The 23687-nt window shown below is 43.3% G+C and overlaps 1 protein-coding gene across 2 annotated transcripts in view; it reads left to right on the forward strand.

The window, feature by feature from the left end:
• LOC129833247 (glutamate receptor ionotropic, NMDA 2C-like) overlaps nucleotides 1–23687 on the forward strand; it is a 91824-nt gene that overhangs the window by 29877 nt on the left and 38260 nt on the right. For both annotated transcript variants that reach the window (XM_055897690.1, XM_055897691.1), the window contains exon 2: nucleotides 2065–2509. In XM_055897690.1, coding sequence (XP_055753665.1) covers nucleotides 2081–2509 — 429 coding nt within the window. In that variant the 5' untranslated portion in view covers nucleotides 2065–2080. The remainder of the gene's footprint in view (nucleotides 1–2064; nucleotides 2510–23687) is intronic.

Below are 23687 nucleotides of genomic sequence, written 5' to 3' on the forward strand. Positions count from 1 at the left end.
CTGTAATTACCTCCCGATAGCTGTGTCTCTGTTTGGAATACACCTTGGTAATAGGGGGCATATCGACAAACATAAGTCATCTGATTAAGTCGATGATGACTCATTGGCTGTTGTGTTTAATTCCACATCCCCATTTTACCACAGTAATCCCCCATGTAGGTGACCTTCAGACATCCACCTCAGCTGTTTCACTGCCTTGATTAAACATGTGGAAGGTCAAGCGCTTTTAATGAGATCCTCCTCAAAGACATTAACCCTAACTTGTTCCATCATACAATGGCCGGATAAGACATGGATAATGTCATTGAAGGAAAGCAATGCATTCCTGCTCTGTGTTCTTAACAATTTCAGAGATTATCAATCAGCCTGCATGATCAATGACAGAAATATTGCCTATTTTTATGACAGAGGAAACTCAGCAATGATGTCATAAAAGGAAAATATGTATGTCAATTAGCACAACAAATCCATCATGTTTTGACATGGTCAATATCTAGCAACTTTCATAATGCCTTTCCATTCTCAGCAGCCGTACCATCATTGGTATTCTAGGCTGCTCCGCTACTAATGACGATCTATAATGGTCCTTTCTCAGCCATGTGCTGCTGATAAGGTCCCTGACCAGCAGTGTGATGCAGAAATCCCTACGGTCCTCTGGGAGGCAGGTTTTCAGAGTGGAGACTATATTATCACGTAGTCCAACCAATTACCCCATGAGAACGTCACCGCCACTTTACTGGTACACTCCATCTACGCTAACACAAGCCCTTTGTCCCATTCCCTCTGTCAGGCAGGTGTTGAGGAATGAGGGACTGCAGTGGGTCCCCAGCTATCCTACATGTCTTGATAGGGAGACACAATCAGGCCGTGGGCCATGACACCCACCAAGGAATACTGAGGATTGCATTGTATTCACCCCACTGTGATTCAAACGCATGCTAAATCAAGTCCCCTTGACAGGATACCACACACACACACACACACACTCACACACACCACACAGAGTCAGGCCCGCAGGCTGCAGTTTGACAGATAAGTCATAGAGGATGACTCTGTCTGACAGAGGGACACAGTATCTGACCAGACATTAAATGGATTGGTGAATCTAATGCTGTAGGATCTAACTCCATTCAACTCCATTGTGAAATACATCATTTTTTTCTACTTTGCCCTACAACTATAAATATCTGGAAGATCAAAGCAAGCTAAAGAGTTTCTGGTCGATTTGATCATTTATTCATTACCTGGAACATGAATGTAGGGTTTATGATTTCAAACTAAAAGTGAATCCCTTAACAAACTTTGTTACTGTCACTGTGTCACTGTACTTTGGGAAAATTGCATTGAAGTCTATTAGCAATGCAGTGTTTTTAAACACTGATCTTATCAATTCATTTCAAAGGCTCATCTAAGGGAAAACTGTCATCCAAGTTAAGTTACATTACTTTTTTTCCGTGAACAATGCCTTAGCTACAGCATGTAGCTGCCGTTAAAAAAAGCCCCCATGGCCAAAATCAGATCTCCACCTATTCACAGCACATAATATCCATGCATTCAGACGCTTTGCAGATTAAGTTGGAATAGCTCTGCAGCATTATTTCAGGGGGGAAAAAATGTCACGAGAGATAAATGGTAAATCCTTGTTCTCCATTTGTTGCATTAAACAGTAGGCACCATCTGCTGTATTTGACTGCAGAGTACAACAGTAGTGGGGCCACAGCTGCCATCCGCAGGCACAGCAACCTGCTCACTGCCTTGTGTTGCACGCCAAACACTCACACAAAAAATAGTACCCTGGGTCTCTCATCATCCACCTGACCCAACCCACCACTCATGGCCGCTTACCTAGAGACACACCTGCACATGAAGCACATGACTCGCAGATGAAGCTAAAATGTCTCTAAACTACAGGCAGTTGGTTTGGTTGGCTTGCCTGGAGGGATTACTAAGCATTATCACAACGTTGTACAAATGACACTAAACGGTCCCATGTATCTAATACAAATGTCTTTACTCATCTCTCTTCTCTCCTCCTCTCATCCCCACCCTCGTCCCCTCTCTCAGGCAGTAGGTGACTGAGATGGGCGTTCGTCTAGGCCGCTTGAGCGACTCCCCGTGGTGGTGGCCACTGCTGCTGCTGTTGCTGCTCTGCACTGCCCCCTGGTGCCAAGGTCGGCCTTTCGCAACGCCCTTGCCAGCAGTCAACGTGGCGGTGGTGTTCAGTGGCTCGGCCTACCAGCAGGAGATCAAGGGGCGTCTCAGCAGGGAGAACTTCATGGACCTGCCCTTGGAGGTGAATCCCATCACAGTGCTGGTAAACAACACCAACCCTCGGGCCCTGCTCACACGCATCTGTGACACACTGGCGGCCAACCGCGTACATGGTGTGGTGTTTGAAGACAACATCGGCTCGGAAGCCGTGGCACAGATCCTGGACTTCATTGCCCTGCAGACGGCCGTGCCCATCGTGGGCATCAGCGGGGGCTCCGCCATGGTCCTGCCACACAAGGTCAGTGACCAGGATTGGGCTGGGGGACACTTGGCTGCTAGTGTCTAGCCTGCCTGAGGAACATGCTTAAGTTCATCTTCCTTTTATTTTTGAAATAACCTTGAAGGCCACATTATTTGTTTCCCCAAACGCCTGTAGAGAGTAGCAGCTTAACTGATGTGTGGTTTATGACTACACAGTCACATTACATCAGAGGTTTTAAACCCTTTTTATTCTAGTGACTGTGAAATAAAGAACCGGTAAAGACCCCTGGCACAACTCACAGTACAAATAATAAAACCAAAAGAACAAACTCAACAACACAGGTCCCCCAAGGTGAGCAAAGCACTCAGATCTTGAAAGCGCTCCACCACACACACACAGGCCAACCATCATCAGTCTGGTGATTATCAGAGTCATAATGAACATTAGCAGACACACATTTCCATTTCCAGGTGACTTACAGCACATGATTATAAACTCACTGAATGTTAATGCTGCCCATACAGACACTGTGGGTTTTTTGTATCTGGTGGTCCTAGGCCAGAAAGACTGAAACAACAAGATACGGTGTTAAACCAGGTAGCAGAGGGATGTCCAAATACTGCATCTAATACACTCATTAAAATATGAAGGTCAAAATCAAAACCTGTTAGCCTCTACCACTTCATCCTTGTTCTATTTCTAAACTTCTGCTCCCACCAGACACAAAGATGTTAAACTAGAGAAATCTATTTTTTATTTGCTGGGAACAAATTTACAGTTTACAGTTGGACCCCTCATGTTAATAGAGTTATGCAATGATTTGAAATGTTGTATTACCCGGCATCATGCACTGGAGTTTGGCACCAGTAAATTGTCAGAGGGATGTTTGTGATACAGATTAGACTGCCGTTAAATTGCTTTTAGAGTAAAGCCTCATAGGTTTAGGAGCAATGATCCCTCTCCCAGAGCGTTACACAAAGGGCTCAGCCACAGAGAGAAACTTTAATTAGACTGAAATGGTAGTATTCTCTAACTATATCACCATCAATCTTCCCATAGGACAAACACAGCTCTGCGTTTTGCAGAGAATCACAATACTACTGACGGAGACAGAGAATGCACGTTATGAGCATCACAATACTACTCACAGAGACAGAGAATGCACATTATCAGCATCACAATACTACTCACAGAGACAGAGAATGCACGTTATCAGCATCACAATACTACTCACAGAGACAGAGAATGCACGTTATCAGCATCATAATACAACTCACAGAGACAGAGAATGCACGTTATCAGCATCACAATACTACTCACAGAGACAGAGAATGCACGTTATCAGCATCATAATACAACTCACAGAGACAGAGAATGCACGTTATGAGCATCACAATACTACTCACAGAGACAGAGAATGCACGTTATCAGCATCATAATACAACTCACAGAGACAGAGAATGCACGTTATCAGCATCATAATACAACTCACAGAGACAGAGAATGCACGTTATCAGCATCATAATACAACTCACAGAGACAGAGAATGCACGTTATCAGCATCACAATACTACTCACAGAGACAGAGAATGCACGTTATCAGCATCATAATACAACTCACAGAGACAGAGAATGCACGTTATCAGCATCATAATACAACTCACAGAGACAGAGAATGCACGTTATCAGCATCATAATACAACTCACAGAGACAGAGAATGCACGTTATCAGCATCACAATACTACTCACAGAGACAGAGAATGCACGTTATCAGCATCATAATACAACTCACAGAGACAGAGAATGCACGTTATCAGCATCATAATACAACTCACAGAGACAGAGAATGCACGTTATCAGCATCACAATACAACTCACAGAGACAGAGAATGCACGTTATCAGCATCACAATACAACTCACAGAGACAGAGAATGCACGTTATCAGCATCACAATACAACTCACAGAGACAGAGAATGCACGTTATCAGCATCACAATACAACTCACAGAGACAGAGAATGCACGTTATCAGCATCACAATACAACTCACAGAGACAGAGAATGCACGTTATCAGCATCACAATACAACTCACAGAGACAGAGAATGCACGTTATCAGCATCACAATACAACTCACAGAGACAGAGAATGCACGTTATCAGCATCACAATACAACTCACAGAGACAGAGAATGCACGTTATCAGCATCACAATACAACTCACAGAGACAGAGAATGCACGTTATGAGCATCACATCTTTATTGGTTCTATGCAAATTGATGTGGGCTGAGGATACAGAGGACTGGTGGGGCATAGCTCGCCAATCCACCGACCATAAACAAAGCGTTTATTCAGCGGGGGAAATGGAGGGTGATAAAGCAGAATGCCTGACCTCGGCCGGTCAGAGCAAGAAGAGAATACTGCCGCATTGTAATGTCTAATCAATTCTAGTAATTTCAGCTCCGGTAGCTGGCTGTTTGAGTATGCGGCACACAGGGAACTGAGTAGCGGAAAATATGAGGTCTGGCCGCCACCCTCGATTTCCATCAGTTAATCCACAGCTCAAATATGATTTTCTCTCCCTCATGTTTGTGAGATTTTCCTAATAAACGTGAGAAACGTGTTCCTCCACAACAGGAGACGGCCAGGGCCATGGACTCACAGTACCTTGATTATGCATTCACCTTCATACAAATCCTCATGGGGTTGCGGTTCAATAGAGAGCTGGTTAAAATGGATGCATTCCAACTATATTGAATTTAAATACATTTTCCTGAACAAAAAATTGATTCATTGATTCAATCGTTACTTTGTGTTTGGCCGAGATGATTGAGAGGGAAGGTGTATTTGTTAGAAGTAACCCGGGGTCCATCAACAAAACAGTAATCAATATAGGGCCCAACAGACTGGCCATAGGATGGTGTATTAGACACTGTGCTTTGTTACATCCAGCAACCTCGTCTCCCAACAGCTGTCGTTGTAATTGGAATTTCCTTATTCCAGTCCACACATTACTGGACTGCTCCCTTGTCAAATAGCCACATTAATTCAAGGAAACATGTTGAGCAATCAGGGCATGGGCATTGCTTCTTATGGGCAATAAAAGGGGTGTCACTGGCTAGCTAATACCTCCAGCAGGTCATTTACACATTTAATTACGCCAAGTTGGGGAACACAACAGCTAATCATTCATGATAAAATCCAACATAAATAAAATAGGAAAAATGCAATTATCTAAAGGTTGGCAGCAGTTTAATTGAGAGTGTGTGGTAATTACTATGTGTACTACAGTTGAAGTCGGAAGTTTACGTACAGTTAGGTTGGAGTCATTAAAACTAGTTTTTCATCCACTCCACAAATTTCTTGTTAACAAACTATAGTTTTGTCAAGTTGGTTAGGACATCTACTCTGTGCATGACACAAGTAATTTTTCCAACAATTGTTTACAGACAGATTATTTCACATAATTCACTGTATCACAATTCCAGTGGGTCAGAAGTTTAGATACACTAAGTTGACTGTGCCTTTAAACAGCTTGAAAAGTTCCAGAAAATTATGTCATGGCTTTAGAAGCTTCTGATAGGCTAATTGACATAATTTGAATCAATAGGAGGTGTACCTGTGGATGTATTTCAAGGTCTACCTTCAAATTCAGTGCCTCTTTGCTTGACATCATGGCAAAATCAAAAGAAATCAGCCAAGACCTCCACAAGTCTGGTTCATCCTTGGGAGCAATTTCCAAACGCCTGCAGGTACCACGTTCATCTGTACAAACAATTGTACCCAAGTATAAACACCATGGGACCACGCAGCCATCATACCGCTCAGGAAGGAGACGCGTTCTGTCTCCTAGAGAGGAACGTACGTTGGTGCGAAAAGTGAAAATCAATCACAGAACAACAGCAAAGGACCTTGTGAAGATGCTGGAGGAAACAGGTATCTATATCCACAGTAAAACGAGTCCTATATCAACATAACCTGAAAGGCCGCTCAGCAAGGCAGAAGCCACTGCTCCAAAACCTCCATAAAAAAGCCAGACTACGGTTTGGAAAATTATGTGGATATATTGAAGCAACATCTCAAGACATCAGTCAGGAAGTTAAAGCTTGGTCGCAAACGGTTCTTCCAAATGGACAATGACCCCAAGCATACTTCCAAAGTTGTGGCAAAATGGCTTAAGGACAACAAAGTCAAGGTATTGGAGTGGCCATCACAAAGCCCTGACCTCAATCCTATAGAAGATTTGTGGGCAGAACTGAAAAAGTGTGTGCGAGCAAGGAGGCCTACAAACCTGACTCAGTTATATCAGCTCTGTCAGGAGGAATGGGTCAATATTCACCCAACTTATTGTGGGAAGCTTGTGGAAGGCTACCCAAAACATTTGACCCAAGTTAAACAATTTAAAGGAAATGCTACCAAATACTAACTGAGTGTATGTAAACTTCTGTCCCACTGGGAATGTGATGAAAGAAATAAAAGCTGAAATAAATCATTCTCTCTACTATTATTCTGACATTTTACATTCTTAAAATAAAGTGGTGATCCTAACTGACCTAAGACAGGGAATTTTTGCTAGGATTTAATGTCAGGAATTGTGAAAACCCGAGTTTAAATGTATTTGGCTAAGTTGTATGCAAACTTCCGACTTCAACTGTATGTACAATACTGTGAAAGCTAGTTCGTAATGACACATGGACCATGTGACTTGGCTTATAATCAGTTATACGAATGTTAGATCATGCAATAACAATGTAAAAAACAATAGTACGATACAAAACACAAGGCTTATATGCAGAGCAGAGAACACTTAATGTTGTTGGATCCAGAGTTGATGGCAGAGAGAGAAACTGAAGTGGCACAGACCTCATTAGAGGCTGGCATAGAGCCTTGCCCACGGCATGGTGGCACTCACGGGCTCAGACTGATTAGAAGAGCTCTATCTTCTTAAAAACCAAGGCCACCAACAGCCCCTGCCAGAGCAGGGACAAGTATGGCGGGATGTGATGTCCATCAGCACATCTGTTTCGTGTCCCTGAGCCTGAACATGAATGGCACCTTTCCACAGGAAACAAAGGTAGTTTGCAGCTAGTGCAGCCTTGTGCAGTGATGTCATCCGTCCTATGGCTTAAGTCCACTAAACTGTCTGCACTGTCACAATTAGTGTTACATAGAATTAACTAACTGTTGGTGGGACCATGGACTTAAATCCAGGCTTGGGCTGGTCTAAATGCTACTTACACGATGTGTGCCAGTACCAAACAGAGTGATTTAAATGTTCAAAGATACAATCCTATGGAAAAGTGAGTTAATTTACAGAATATGGAAATAAACGCTCACAAAATGTATTTGTGTGCTTAGGCACTTCATTTAAAATGTGATGGCACTTAAATGTCACCACTTCAGATGCAGCCACTTGTGTGAACCTTAAAGATACCTTTAAATTAGTTTTTAAATGAAGCTGAGCGATTGCTCACCATTGATTGATTAGTGGGACGCCGTCCAAGCTGGCCGACAAGCCAACTCAATCACTTAAAATGTTGTCTCTGAGAAAGCCTGGAGTTTGATCTCGCTCTAAGAGGAAGGCGAAAATTAACCGAGAACAGATTCCTATCCTGAGGAGATTTTGCTCAATTAGCATGCTGATTAGCTAAATTACAATAACCCATTAGAAACCTATTTTTCCCTTTTTCTCTCGCAATTAGAAAAAGTTAAAACAATCACTGGATAATCAATAGCCTAGCAGACACAAAGAATCCAATCAATGGAATGTATGTGGGTGAGGACAAACAGGGTTTTACAAGACAAATTCAGACAAACCCAACTGTGCTTGTCTGTTGTCTGTCTGTAGTCTGTCTGCAGTCATCGAACAGAGAGAGAGCTTCCTTAACAGAGGATTCTAATCTAACTGTGAGGCATGCAGCCATATATCACCTTCTGATGGAATTTAAATTAAATCTGCTTCACCATTGCCAATCAATCATGGCTAACACGCATGCCTGTAATGTTAAAATGCAGGGGGGGCTTTGGTGCATTCATTCCCACTGGGGATTTACAACCAGGGGTGACTGGTGGCTGCTATGTACGACATGACGGTAGAGATGCTTCATTGCTTTTATCCTCCTCTTCCTTCTCAGGATGAAACACATGTAGGATCTTCATTTGACCAGTTTCTCACAGCTGGAAAACAATCCTGCAGCAACAGGAAATTATTATTATTGTGTGGATTATAATTAATGGACATTTTTGTAGGGGTAGATACATTTTTTGTTAGGGCAAATCAAGTCTGAAATTTTTAAGCGGTAATTACAAACTTTAGAACAATTCTTAAACATTGAATACACTACACGTTTGCATTTCCTGCTATACAAGACATTTCCTGCACCAACAGGGTGATCAAATTAAGATCCTACATCTGTAGGACAAACACAGAATCACATGCATACTGGGGAAATGTACTTACAAACCAGTGGATGCTGCTGAGGGTAGGACGGCATCATACACATGGAAACTGTAAGGACCGACGCTGAGAGACGAGAAGCAAGTACAGGGAGTGAAAATGTAATGGATAATAGACAAGAAACAAACAAGGACAGCGTCTTGACAGGGGAAAACAAAACAACATCAATGCTGACACATGGAACAAACTGTAGAGCAGACAGATATAGAGGGGAAATCAACAAAGTAATGGAGTCCGGGTGATTCCAATATTGAGAAGACGCACGTAATGATGGTGACAGGTGTGCGTAAGGATGGGCTGCCTGGCGCCCTCGAGCACCAGAGAGAGGGAGCGGGGGCAGGCGTGACAGGAAACCATGTGTTTGGTGTATTTGATACCATTCCAACCATTACACTCCAGCCATTGCCACAAGCCCGTCCTCCCCAAAGAAGGTGTCACCAACCTCCTGTGATACAAACAACGGTACCCAAATTGTGATTTTATATGTACTATATTACATGTGATTTTTGACTAAGCCATGTGTTAACATGATTCACAAGGGGAATAGCAGGGTACAGTCATGTATCAAATGTTTAACCACAACACACTTGCAGCAAAGCCCAATAGACGGAGACATGAGTAGTAGTCCCAGGTAGACAAGACAACCTTCAGACTGTGTCTGTCCAGCCGTCTCGCTTCACACACCTATCATTGGGGACCGAATCCTAATTTGAGATTTATGGATGCAACCCACATTTTTTTATTACATCTTAGATCTCCCATTGACATTAACGCATAATTTATGCATACGTTTAAATGTATCTTAAGTTAGGATTGGGTCCAGAGTCTCTTTGTTTCAGTGGTCCGGAGAGGCATGGGAAGCAGGGTGAGCAGCAGCAGCAGCAGACCTCGTTTCTCAAAGCAGGAAGGGGAGCCTGAGGCCCATCCCTAAAGTAGAGCAACCTTTTTCTCCCTTCCTTTCTTCCCATCCTAAACCTACTTGTGTCCCTCTCTACCTCGTTGCTTTGCATCCTGGGGCCAGTGACACAGATACAGTACGAACTGTCTAGACAGGGCTAAATAGGCTAGGATGGTATTCAGAGGAACTGTATGGGAATCTGCAATCTCAGTAGGGATGCATGAATACATAAGAAAATCACCTAATATATGTTTTTTTTTCCTGTTTTTCTGCAAGTCAAAGGCATATAATACTAGATAATTTAGCATGAGAATTACAGAGTACAATACAATTCAGACAGACTAATGAATTTGTGCTCACTTTAGTCTTACAATGTAATATAAATGCATTCAAAATTGATATAATAACACTCAAACGTACAATATGATTGTAATTCAGTGCTATGTGTTACTGCATTTAGATCTCCTCTATCGTTGTGAGGAAGGACAAATGACTACGGCGGTGTACGTCTGTTCCTCGGCCCTGCGCAGGGTCCCTGTGACGTCAGCACATAGGACGAGCACATGACGACAGTGCCAGGGCGCATCACGCTGGGAGTTGCAGGCGGACATATGCCGCAGCAAAGATCCATGTCCAGAAGTCACTCACCATCGGAGAGAGAGAGAGGGAAAGAGAGAGAGGGAAAGAGAGAGAGGGGGGAGGGGGAGAGAGAGAGAGAGACAGAGAAAGAGAGAGAGGGAGAGAGAGAGCAGGTTGCCATGTGCTCCTCTTGCACTAAAGGAGGAAGAATAGAGAAAGAGAGAACAAGAGCGAGAACAAGGGAGACCACGTCGGCGTCTTTCTCTCCACCGGCACTTCTGGAAGGGCTACTCGCTGCCGGCCTCCCTTCCTCAGATTTATTTTGCAACTTCTGAATCATTTACAAAACAGTACAGACCCCCTGCTCTAATATCTCAAGGTGTCCTTGCAGTTGCAACTTTGTGTTTTATTGAAAAGCCTCGTTTCTTTTCCTTTGTTTTTTTTAAACCATTCCATCTCCATCAATAATTAGCGACAGCTCTTTGTTTCTGTGAGTCCTTCAAATGCCCACTATTGGTACAGATTTTTTTTTAAATCAGTAGCCTAAACTTTGTGTGCAGAGAGCATTGTATTCTGAAAATATATGTTATTTCTTACATTGTTACCCAGGAAATCTTAGGTTTTATTACATACATTCGGGAGAAACTATTGGATATAAGAGCAACGTCAACTCACCAACATTACGACCAGGAATACGACTTTCCCGAAGCGGATCCTCTGTTTGGCCCACCACCCAGGACAATGGATCGGATCCCAGCCGACGACCCAAAACAACGGCGCCGCAGACGGAGCGGTCTTCTGGTCAGGCTCCGTAGATGGGCACATCGCACACCACTCCCGAGCATACTACTCGCCAATGTCCAGTCTCTTGATAACATGGTAGACGAAATCCAGGGTTGCCTTCCAGAGAGAAATCAGACTGTAGCTTTCTTTGTTTCACGGAAACATGGCTCACTCGAGACACGCTATCGGAGTCGGTACAGCCACCTGGTTTCTTCGCGCATCGCTCCGACAGAAACAAGCATCTCTCTGGTAAGAAGGGTGGGGGTGTATGCCTTATGATTAACGAGACATGGTGTGATCATAACAACATACGGGAACTCAAGTCCTTTTGTTCACCTGACTTAGAATTCCTCACAATCAAATGCCGACCGCATTATCTACCAAGAGAATTCTCTTCGATTATAATCACAGCCGCATATATTCCCCCCCAAGCAGACACATCAACGGCCCTGAACAAACTTCATTTGACTCTATGTAAACTGGAAACCACATATCCTGAGGCTGCATTTATTGTAGCTGGGGATTGTAGGCTAATGTAGGCTAATCTGGCTAATCTGAAAACAAGGCTCCCTAAATTCTATCAGCATATCGATTGCGCGACCTGGGCTGGCAAAACCCTGGATCATTGTTATTCTAACTTCCGCAACGCATATAAGGCCCTCCCTCGCCCTCCTTTCGGATAAGCTGACCACGACTCCATTTTGTTGCTCCCAGCCTACAGACAGAAACTAAAACAGGAAGCACCCATGCTCAGGTCTGTTCAACGCTGGTCCGACCAATTGGATTCCACGCTTCAAGATTGCTTCGATCACGTGGACTGGGATATGTTCCGCAGTGCGTTGAACAACAACATTGATGAATACGCTGATTCGGTGAGCGAGTTTATTAGCAAGTGCATCGCTGATGTTGTACCCATGTTGTACCCAAAACATTCCCCAACCAGAAACCATGGATTGATGGCAGCATTCGCGCAAAACTGAAAGCGCAAACCACTGCTTTTAATCATGGCAAGGTGACCGGAAACATGACCGAATACAAACAGTGTAGCTATTCCCTCCACAAGGCAATCAAACAAGCTAAGAATCAGTATAGAGACAAAGTGGAGTCGCAATTCAACGGCTCAGACATGAGAGGTATGTGGCAGGGTCTACAGTCAATCACGGACTACAAAAGAAAAAACAGCCCCGTCGCAGACCACGATGTCTTGCTCCCAGACAAACTAAACAACTTCTTTGCTCGTTTTGAGGACAATACAGTGCCACTGACACGGCCCACTACCAAAACCTGCGGGCTCTTCTTCACTGCAGCCAACGTGAATAAAACATTTAAACGTGTTAACCCTCGCAAGGCTGCAGGCCCAGACGGCATCCCAAGCCATGTCCTCAGAGCATGCGCAGACCAGCTGGCTGGTGTGTTTATGGACACATTCAATCAATCCTTATCCCAGTCTGCTGTTCCCACATGCTTCAAGAGGGCCACCACTGTTCCTATTCCCAAGAAAGCTAAGGTAACTGATCTAAATAACTACCGCCCTGTAGCACTCACTTCCGTCATCATGAAGTGCTTTGAGAGACTAGTCAAGGACCATATCACCTCCACCCTACCTGACACCCTAGACCCACTCCAATTTGCTTACCGCCCCAATAGGTTCAAAGACGATGCAATTGCAATCACACTGCACACTGCCCTAACCCATCTGGACAAGAGGAATACCTATGTAAGAATGCTGTTCATCGACTACAGCTCAGTATTTAACACCATAGTACCCTCCAAACTCGTCATTAAGCTCGAGACCCTGGGTCTCGACCCCACCCTGTGCAACTGGGTCCTGGACTTCCTGACGGGCCACCCCCAGGTGGTGAGGATAGGTAACAACATCTCCACCCCGCTGATCCTCAACACCTGGGCCCCACAAGGGTCCGTTCTCAGCCCTCTCCTGTACTCTCTGTTTACCCATGACTGCGTGGCCATGCACGCCTCCAACTCAATCATCAAGTTTGCAGACGACACTACAGTGGTAGGCTTGATTACCAACAGCGACGAGAAGGCCTACAGGGAGGAGGTGAGGGCCCTCAGAGTGTGGTGTTAGGAAAATAACCTCACACTCAATGTCATTAAAACAAATGAGATGATCGTGGACTTCAGGAAACAGCAGAGGGAGCAGCCCCCTATCCACATCGACGGGACAGTAGTGGAGGGGGTGGAAAGTTTTAAGTTCCTCGGCGTACACATCACGGACAAGCTGAAATGGTCCACCCACACAGACAGCGTTGTGAAGAACCTCAGGAGGCTGAAGAAATTCGGCTTGTCACCAAAAGCACTCACAAACTTCTACAGATGCACAATCAAGAGCATCCTGTCGGGCTGTATCACCGCCTGGAATGGCAACTGCTCCGCCCACAACCGTAAGGCTCTCCAGAGGGTAGTGAGGTCTGCACAACGCATCACCGGGGGAAAACTACCTGCCCTCCAGGACACCTACACCACCCGATGTCACAGGAAGGCCATAAAGATCATCAAGGACAACAACCACCCGAGCCACTGCCTGTTCACCCCGCTATCATCCAGAAGACGAGGTCAGTACAGGTGCATCAAAGCGGGGACCGAGAGACTGAAAAACAGCTTCTATCTCAAGGCCATCAGACTGTTGAACAGCCATCACTAACATTGAGTGGCTGCTGCCAACATGCAGACTCAACTCTAGCCACTTTATTAATGGACAAATGTATGTAATAAATGTATCACTGGCCACTTTAAACAATGCCACTTAATATAATGTTTACATACCCTACATTACTCATCTCATATGTATATACTGTACTCTATACCATCTACTGCATCTTGCCTATGCCGTTCGGCCATCACTCTTTCATATATTTTTATGTACATATTCTTATTCATTCCTTTACACTTGTGTGTATAAGGTAGTTGTTGTGAAATTGTTAGGTTAGATTACTTGTTAGATATCACTGCATGGTCAGAACTAGAAGCACAAGCATTTCGCTACACTCGCATTAACATCTGCTAACCATGTGTATGTAACAAATAACATTTGATTTGATATGATCCCGATTCAACCCCTTTGTAAAGCATTCAGCTGCTAGTCTGTTACCCACAAAGCACTCAAGCAAAGAGCCAGTTGGCTAATATAAAACATAGAATTAGGGAGAAGACATGAGATATGTGTTTTTGTTACAGTATATAAAGACACATCACTCTATCTTGTTGTTTGTAAGCAGATTACAGAAGACAACTGACCACTGACCAGACTCCACAGCTTGGGACTAAGGTTCTATCTGGATTTCTGCAGATAGTACTCTAAATACCCCAATTCATGGTGTTCAGTTCAAAAGAATGCTATAAAAAAATTTGCTGACACCATTCAAACCAAGAAGGGGATGGAACTTTAAAGCCAGTTATCTCAGAATCACTTCTTACAGTGCCAGTTGAAGCTAAGCTGTTAACTAGATGCCTTTTAGTCTTCTTTATGAAATGTACACACTTACAGTACAGAGGCACAATGGGACGTCAGTCTATAGTCACAACCCTTTCATGGAAACAACAACACCATATACTAATCACCATCAACATAAAGAAACAAACATCTGGCCCTACACCTATAGGAGAACATAGTATTGGTAATGGACACCTGTTTCCAACCAGATTCTCTTACATTTACATTTACATTTTTTACATTTAAGTCATTTAGCAGACGCTCTTATCCAGAGCGACTTACAAATTGGTGCATTCACCTTATGACATCCAGTGGAACAGCCACTTTACAATAGTGCATCTAAATATTTTAAGGGGGGGGGGGGGCAGAAGGATTGCTTTATCCTATCCTAGGTATTCCTTGAAGAGGTGGGGTTTCAGGTGTCTCCGGAAGGTGGTGATTGACTCCGCTGTCCTGGCGTCGTGAGGGAGTTTGTTCCACCATTGGGGTGCCAGAGCAGCGAACAGTTTTGACTGGGCTGAGCGGGAACTGTACTTCCTCAGTGGTAGGGAGGCGAGCAGGCCAGAGGTGGATGAACGCAGTGCCCTTGTTTGGGTGTAGGGCCTGATCAGAGCCTGAAGGTACTGAGGTGCCGTTCCCCTCACAGCTCCGTAGGCAAGCACCATGGTCTTGTAGCGGATGCGAGCTTCAACTGGAAGCCAGTGGAGAGAGCGGAGTAGCGGGGTGACGTGAGAGAACTTGGGAAGGTTGAACACCAGACGGGCTGTGGCATTCTGGATGAGTTGTAGGGGTTTAATGGCACAGGCAGGGAGCCCAGCCAACAGCGAGTTGCAGTAATCCAGACGGGAGATGACAAGTGCCTGGATTAGGACCTGCGCCGCTTCCTGTGTGAGGCAGGGTCGTACTCTGCGGATGTTGTAGAGCATGAACCTACAGGAACGGGCCACCGCCTTGATGTTAGTTGAGAACGACAGGGTGTTGTCCAGGATCACGCCAAGGTTCTTAGCGCTCTGGGAGGGGGACACAATGGAGTTGTCAACCGTGATGGCGAGATCATGGAACGGGCAGTCCTTCCCCGGGAGGAAGAGCAGCTCCGTCTTGCCGAGGTTCAGCTTGAGGTGGTGATCCGTCATCCACACTGATATGTCTGCCAGACATGCAGAGATGCGATTCGCCACCTGGTCATCAGAAGGGGGAAAGGAGAAGATTAATTGTGTGTCGTCTGCATAGCAATGATAGGAGAGACCATGTGAGGTTATGACAGAGCCAAGTGACTTGGTGTATAGCGAGAATAGGAGAGGGCCTAGAACAGAGCCCTGGGGGACACCAGTGGTGAGAGCGCGTGGTGAGGAGACAGATTCTCGCCACGCCACCTGGTAGGAGCGACCTGTCAGGTAGGACGCAATCCAAGCGTGGGCCGCGCCGGAGATGCCCAACTCGGAGAGGGTGGAGAGGAGGATCTGATGGTTCACAGTATCGAAGGCAGCCGATAGGTCTAGAAGGATGAGAGCAGAGGAGAGAGAGTTAGCTTTAGCAGTGCGGAGCGCCTCCGTGATACAGAGAAGAGCAGTCTCAGTTGAGTGACTAGTCTTGAAACCTGACTGATTTGGATCAAGAAGGTCATTCTGAGAGAGATAGCAGGAGAGCTGGCCAAGGACGGCACGTTCAAGAGTTTTGGAGAGAAAAGAAAGAAGGGATACTGGTCTGTAGTTGTTGACATCGGAGGGATCGAGTGTAGGTTTTTTCAGACGGGGTGCAACTCTCGCTCTCTTGAAGACGGAAGGGACGTAGCCAGCGGTCAAGGATGAGTTGATGAGCGAAGTGAGGTAAGGGAGAAGGTCTCCGGAAATGGTCTGGAGAAGAGAGGAGGGGATAGGGTCAAGCGGGCAGGTTGTTGGGCGGCCGGCCGTCACAAGACGCGAGATTTCATCTGGAGAGAGAGGGGAGAAAGAGGTCAGAGCACAGGGTAGGGCAGTGTGAGCAGAACCAGCGGTGTCGTTTGACTTAGCAAACGAGGATCGGATGTCGTCGACCTTCTTTTCGAAATGGTTGACGAAGTCGTCTGCAGAGAGGGAGGAGGGGGGGGGGGAGGAGGATTCAAGAGGGAGGAGAAGGTGGCAAAGAGCTTCCTAGGGTTAGAGGCAGATGCTTGGAATTTAGAGTGGTAGAAAGTGGCTTTAGCAGCAGAGACGGAAGAGGAAAATGTAGAGAGGAGGGAGTGAAAGGATGCCAGGTCCGCAGGGAGGCGAGTTTTCCTCCATTTCCGCTCGGCTGCCCGGAGCCCTGTTCTTAAATCCCCCAAGCCATGTGATTTGGACAGTATTGTCCATGTCCAACAGAATGTATCATCAGATATGGGTTGTGTCCTGATGCATCATGGTTAAGAGCTCCCGAGTGGCGCAGCAGTCTAAGGCACTGTATATCAGTCACTACAGACCCTGGTTTGATTCCAGGCTGTATCACAACTGGCTGTGATTGGGAGTGTCATAGGGCGGTGCACAATTGGCAAAGTGTTGTCCGGGGTAGGCTGTCATTGAAAATAAGAAATTTGTTCTTAACTGACTTGCCTAGTTAAATAAATAAAAAGAGCTTTAGCATGCCGGGTACGGCTGTAGCTGAGCCTATGGCTGTCCGCTGTCCATGCTCAGGGCTCATTTGGACTACAGTAACAGTACAGTTTGAACCTTAGGGTGTTTTTGGCTGAGAGTCACAGTGTGATCGTGTACACATACTACACACAGGCACATACACCCACACACACACACACATGCTCTGGAGCAAATTGATTTTACACTCTGCCAGATGAATACTCATGCCATACAAGTGATGAAAAGGCTGCACCCACAGAAAGAAGGCAGCAACTTAAACAGATTTGCTGCGGGACACTGAGAGGAGTTAGAACATTGTAGATTTATGTGATATTCGCAACCTGCTCCTTTACTAACCTGAATAACACCCTTGCTCTTGCTAAGCAAATGTTGCAAGATGCTTTATTGTCCCTTCAACTGCATCACATCTACAGTACATCCAAGGTAATATAGGAGGAGGTATTTTGTATATGGAAAAGGGTAGAACACGAATTGCTAAATCTTCAATGTTACTAATTGAAAGAGAAACAGAGAGGATGTGATATTCAGAGCAATGAGAACGGTCAGTGGAGACACTCAGAGGAATAGACCAGTATGAAGTCTGTATCAGGAGACACACAGATGGTTCTAACCTACTTTAGACTTCTCTGAAGGACAACAAGGAGACAGCTTCTATCTCAAGGCCATCAGACTGTTAAACAGCCACCACTAACATTGAGTGGCTGCTGCCAACATACTCAACAGACTCAACAGACTCAACTCCAGCTCACTTTAATAATGGAAATGGATGGAAATTGATCAAAAATGTATCACTAGCCACTTTAAACAATGCCACTTAATATAATGTTTACATACCCTACATTACTCATCTCATATGTGTATGTATATACTGTACTCTATATCATCTACTGCATCTTGCCATCTTTATGCAATACATGTATCACTAGCCACTTTAAACTATGCCACTTTTATGTTTACATACCCTACATTACTCATCTCATATGTATATACTGTACTCTATACTATCAACTGCATCTTGCCTATGCCGTTCTGTGCCATCACTCATTCATATATCTTTATGTACATATTCTTTATCCCTTTACACTTGTGTGTATAAGGTAGTAGTTGTGGAATTGTTAGGTTAGATTACTCGTTGGTTATTACTGCATTGTCGGAACTAGAAGCACAAGCATTTTGCTACACTTGCATTAACATCTGCTAATCATGTGTATGTGACAAATAAAATTGGATTTGATTTGATTTGAAAAATGGCACACAGTGCCTTCAGAAAGTATTCACACCTCATGACTTTTTTCCATATTTTGTTGTGTTACAAAGTGGGATTAAAATGGATTTAACTGTCAGTTTTTTGTCAACAATCTACACACACAAAAAAAAAATATATATATATATATATATATATCTTGATTAGATAAGTATGTTAGAATCACCTTTGACAGCGAGTCTTTCTGGGTAAGTCTCTAAAAGTGTTCCACACCTGGACTGTGCAACATTTTCCATTATTCTTTTCAAAATTCTTCAAGCTCTGTCAAGTTGGTGGTTGATCATTGCTAGACAACCATTTTCAGGTCTTGTCATAAATGTTCAAGTAGATTTAAGTAAAAACTGTAACTCGGACACTCAGGAACATTCACTACCTTCTTGGTTAGCAACTCCAGTGTATTTTTGGCCTTAAGTGTAAGGTTATTGTCCTGCTGAAAGGTGAATTAATCTCCCAGTGTCTGGTGGAAAGCAGACTGCACCATGTCTTCCTCTAGGATTTTGCCTGTGCTTAGCTCCATTCAGCTTCTTTTTATCCTGAAAAACTCCCTAGTCCTTAACTATTTCAAGCATACCCACAACATGATGCAGCCACCACTATGCTTGAAAATATGGAGAGTGGTACTCAGTAATGTGTTATATTGGATTTGCCCCAAACATAACACTTTGTATTCAGGACAAAAGTTAATTGCTTTGCCACATTTTCTTAAAGTATTATTTCAGTGCCTTGTTGCAAACAATATGCATGTTTTGGAATATTTTTATTATGTAAAGGCTTACTTTTTTCACTCTGTCAATTAGGTTAGTATTGTGGAGTAACTAAAATGACTAATGCTGAAATATTTTTCCTATCACAGCCATTAACCTCTTTCAGCTAGGGGGCACTATTTTTGGAAAAATAACGTTCCCAAGGTAAACTGACTATTTCTCATGCCCAGATGCTAGAATATGCATATAATTGACAGATTAGGATAGAAAACACTCATAAAGTTTCCAAAACTGTCAAAATATTGTCTGTGAGTATAACAGAACTGATTTTGCAGGTGAAAACCTGAGGAAATCCAACCCGGAAGTGCCTTTTATTTGGAAAAATCCCTGTTCCATTGCCTGCACCTCATCCATTTAAAGGGGTATCAACCAGATTCCTTTTCCAATGGCTTCCTCAGGCTGTGACCAGGCTTTAGACATAGTTTCAAGCTTTTATGAAATGAGCGCGATTTTTCAAAATGCGTCAGGTGTCCTTTGATTAGTTCATGCGCCCGAGAGTTGTAACTTGACATTTTCTTTCTCTGTAGTATTGAATAGTTTACCATCCGGTTGAAATATTATCGATTATGTATGTTAAAAGCAACCTGAGGATTGATTATAAAAAACGTTTGACATGTTTCCACGAACATTACGGATACTTTCTGGAATTTTCGTCTGCCCTACAGGACCGGAACGAGCCTGTGGTTTTCTGAACATAACGCGCAAACCAAATGGCGGTTTTTGGTTATAAAACTAATCTTTATCGAACAAAGATAAGATTTATTGTGTAACTGGGAGTCTTGTGAATGCAAACATCCGAAGATCATCAAAGGTAAGCGATTAATTTTATTGCTTTTCTGACTTTCATGACCAAGCTAATTTGCGGCTAGCTGTTCTTACTGTTTATCTAGTGATTGATAAACTCACAAACGCTTGGATTGCTTTCGCTGTAAAGCATATTTTCAAAATCTGACACGAGAGGTGGATTAACAACAAGCTAAGCTGTGTTTTGGTATATTTCACTTGTGATTTCATGATTATAAATATTTTTTGTATTTTTTTTAATTTGGCGCTCTGCAAATCAGCGGTTGTTTACGAAAATGATCCCGCTAAAGGGATCCGTGCGTCAAGAAGTTAAACTCTGTAAATGTTTTTCTATCCTTCCTTCTTTTCTTTCCAAAACACTTGAGAGTGCTGTCTCTGATCAACTTTCTCGTTATCTCTATCAAAATGATCTTCTAGACCCTAACCAGTCAGGCTTCAAGATGGGTCCCTCAACCGAGACTGCTCTTCTCTGTGTCACGGAGACTCTCCGCACTGCCAAAGCTGACTCTGTGCCCTCTGTTCTCATCCTCCTAGATCTATACGTTGTCTTTGACACCGTGAACCATCAGATCCTCCTCTCCTCTTTCTCTGTGCTGGGCGTATCAAGCTCTGCATATTCTTGGATTGCATCCTTCCTGGCAGGCTGCTCCTACCAGGTGACGTAGAGAGGATCTGTCTGCATAACTTACTCTCACTACTGGTGTCCCCTAGGGCTCGGTTCTAGGCGCTCTCCTCTTCTATCTATACACCATATACACCAAGTCACTCGGCTCCATCATATCATCACATGGTCTCTCCTATCATTGCTATGCGGATAACACTCAACTATTTTTCTCCTGCCCCCCTTCTGACACCCAGGTGGCGACACGCATCTCTGCGTGCCTGGCAGATAGCTGAACGTGGATGTCGGTCCACTACCTCAAGCTTAACCTCGACAAGACGGAGCTGCTCTTCCTTCCGGGGAAGGCCTGCCTGCTCAAAGACCTCTCCATCATGGTTGACAACTCTAGTGTTGCCCTCCCAGAACGCAACAAACCTTGGTGTGACCCTGGACAACACCCTGTCGTTCTCTGCAAACATCAAAGCAGCGACTCACTCCTGCAGGTCTACAACATCCGTAGAGTACGACCCTACCTCACGCAGTTGAAACTTTCATCCACTACAAGACCATGGTGCTTACCTACGGAGCAGCAAAGGGAAGTGCCCCTCCCTACCTTCAGGCTATGCTCAAACCCTACACCCCAACCTGAGCACTCCGTTCTGCCACCTCAGGTCGCTTGGCCCTCCCACCCCTGCCCAGTCCAAGCTCTTCTCTGTCCTGGCACCCCAATGGGGGAACCAGCTACCCCTGAGTCCCTGCCCATCTTCCAAAAACATCTGAAACCCTACCTCTTCAAACAGTATCTTAAATAATCCTCCTCCTCCCCCTCCTTTACCCATTTACCAATAGGTGCCCTTCTTTGCGAGGCATTGGAAAACCTCCCTGGTCTTTGTGGTTGAATCTGTGTTTGAAATTCACTGCTCGACTGAGGAACCTGAAGGATAATTGTATGTGTGGGGTACAGAGATGAGGTAGTCATTCAAAAATCATGTTAAACACTATTATTGCACACAAAGTGAATCCATGAAACTTTTTATGTGACTTTTTACTCCTGAACTTATTTAGGCTTGCCATAACAAAGGGGTTGAATATTTGTCTCAAGACATTTCAACTTTCATTTTTTTATTCATTTGTAAACATTTCAAAAAACATAATTCCACTTTGACATTATGGGGTATTGTTTATAGATCAGTGACCAAAGAAACTCAATTTAATCCATTTTAAATTCAGGCTCTAACACAACAAAATGTGGAAAAAGTCAAACAGTGTGAACACTTTCTGAAGGAACTGTATGTGTAAATGGCATAGTATCAAGAAACTGAGCTTTACCAAAATCATTCTCACTTAGGAGGGGCAAAAGTAAAACATATTATCATCCAATCTACTTTATAGATTTATTTGGGGTGATAAAGAATATTATACGCTTTTTATTTATTATAAAGTTGCCATTTATACAATGTAATTTAAAAAGTGAAAGTCTTAATGATCAACCCAGATATGCAACCAGTGAAACAGTAAAATCTCTGTAATTGATGTAACTTTTTATTACACTTTGTTTATCATTACAATTCACTGGGGTTGCACATGATTTACGATGCTGTTGGTTTTACAAAGCAATTATGGTGCAATGATTTCTATGAGCAGTGTGCTTAATTCAAAACCAATAAACAATCATTAAATTCTCTTAGAGTCAAGACATATCAATGGCATCCAACACGAAAATGTACTGTATGGGTCATAAGCAGTTTTAAAAACAATGATGGATTCTGTTATTTTCTAGTAAGAAACACAAAAATTAAACCCTGCCCTGTGTCAGCCCATAGCCTTCCCAGGTTGCAGAAACATGTTTATGCCAAGACCATTACGGATATGAATATTTCAACAAGATTGATGGAAAAAAAACATATATTATTCTGTTCCCTGAACATACCTAAACCCTTTACTTAATATTCATCCCGGATCCGGAATCTTCCTTGTCAAAAAAGCTGAGTAGCAATACAGCATATGAAGTCCAATACAGCAAATGAAAGATAAACATCTTGTGAATCCAGCCATCATTTCCGATTTTTAAAATGTTTTACAGCGAAAACACAATATGTATTTCTATTAGCTAACCACAATAGCCAAAGACTCAACCGCATATTTTCACCATGTTTCTACCGCATAGGTAGCTATCACAAAACCGACCAAATAGAGATATAATTAGTCACTAACCAAGAAACAACTTCATCAGATGACAGTCTTATAACATGTTATGCAATAAATTTATGTTTTGTTCGAAAATGTGCATATTTGAGGTATAAATCATAGTTTTACATTGCAGCTACCATCAAAAATATCACCAAAGCAGCCAGAATAATTACAGAGAGCAACGTGAAATACCTAAATACTCATCATGAAACATTTAGGAAAAATACATGGTGTACAGCAAATGAAAGATAAACATCTTGTGAATCCAGCCAATATTTCCGATTTTTTAAGTGTTTTACAGCAAAAACACAATATAGCATTATATTAGCTTACCACAATAGCCAAACACACAAATGCATTTATTCACCGCATAGATAGCATTCGCAAAAACCAGCAAAAGATATAAAATTAATCATTAACCTTGAACAACTTCATCAGATGACAGTCTTATAACATCAGGTCATACAATACACTTATGTTTTGTTCGAAAATTTACATATTTAGAGCTGCAAATCGTGGTTATACATTGTGAAAATGTAGCAACATTTCCCCAGAATGTCAGGAGCTATTTTGGACACTCACCTAATCTGACCAAAGAACTCATCATAAACTTTACTAAAAAATACATGTTGTACAGCAAATGAAAGATACACTGGTTCTTAATGCAACCGCCGTGCTAGATTTTTAAAAATAACTTTACCATAACAAACAGCTTGCGTTATTGCGAGACAGCGCCCGCCAAAACGGCGGAGAATAGAAAAAACATTTTCCACAGAAATACGAAATAACATCATAAATTGTTCTTACTTTT

This window comes from Salvelinus fontinalis, chromosome 34, assembly GCF_029448725.1.
Source record: "Salvelinus fontinalis isolate EN_2023a chromosome 34, ASM2944872v1, whole genome shotgun sequence".
Classification (NCBI taxonomy): Eukaryota; Metazoa; Chordata; class Actinopteri; order Salmoniformes; family Salmonidae; genus Salvelinus; species Salvelinus fontinalis.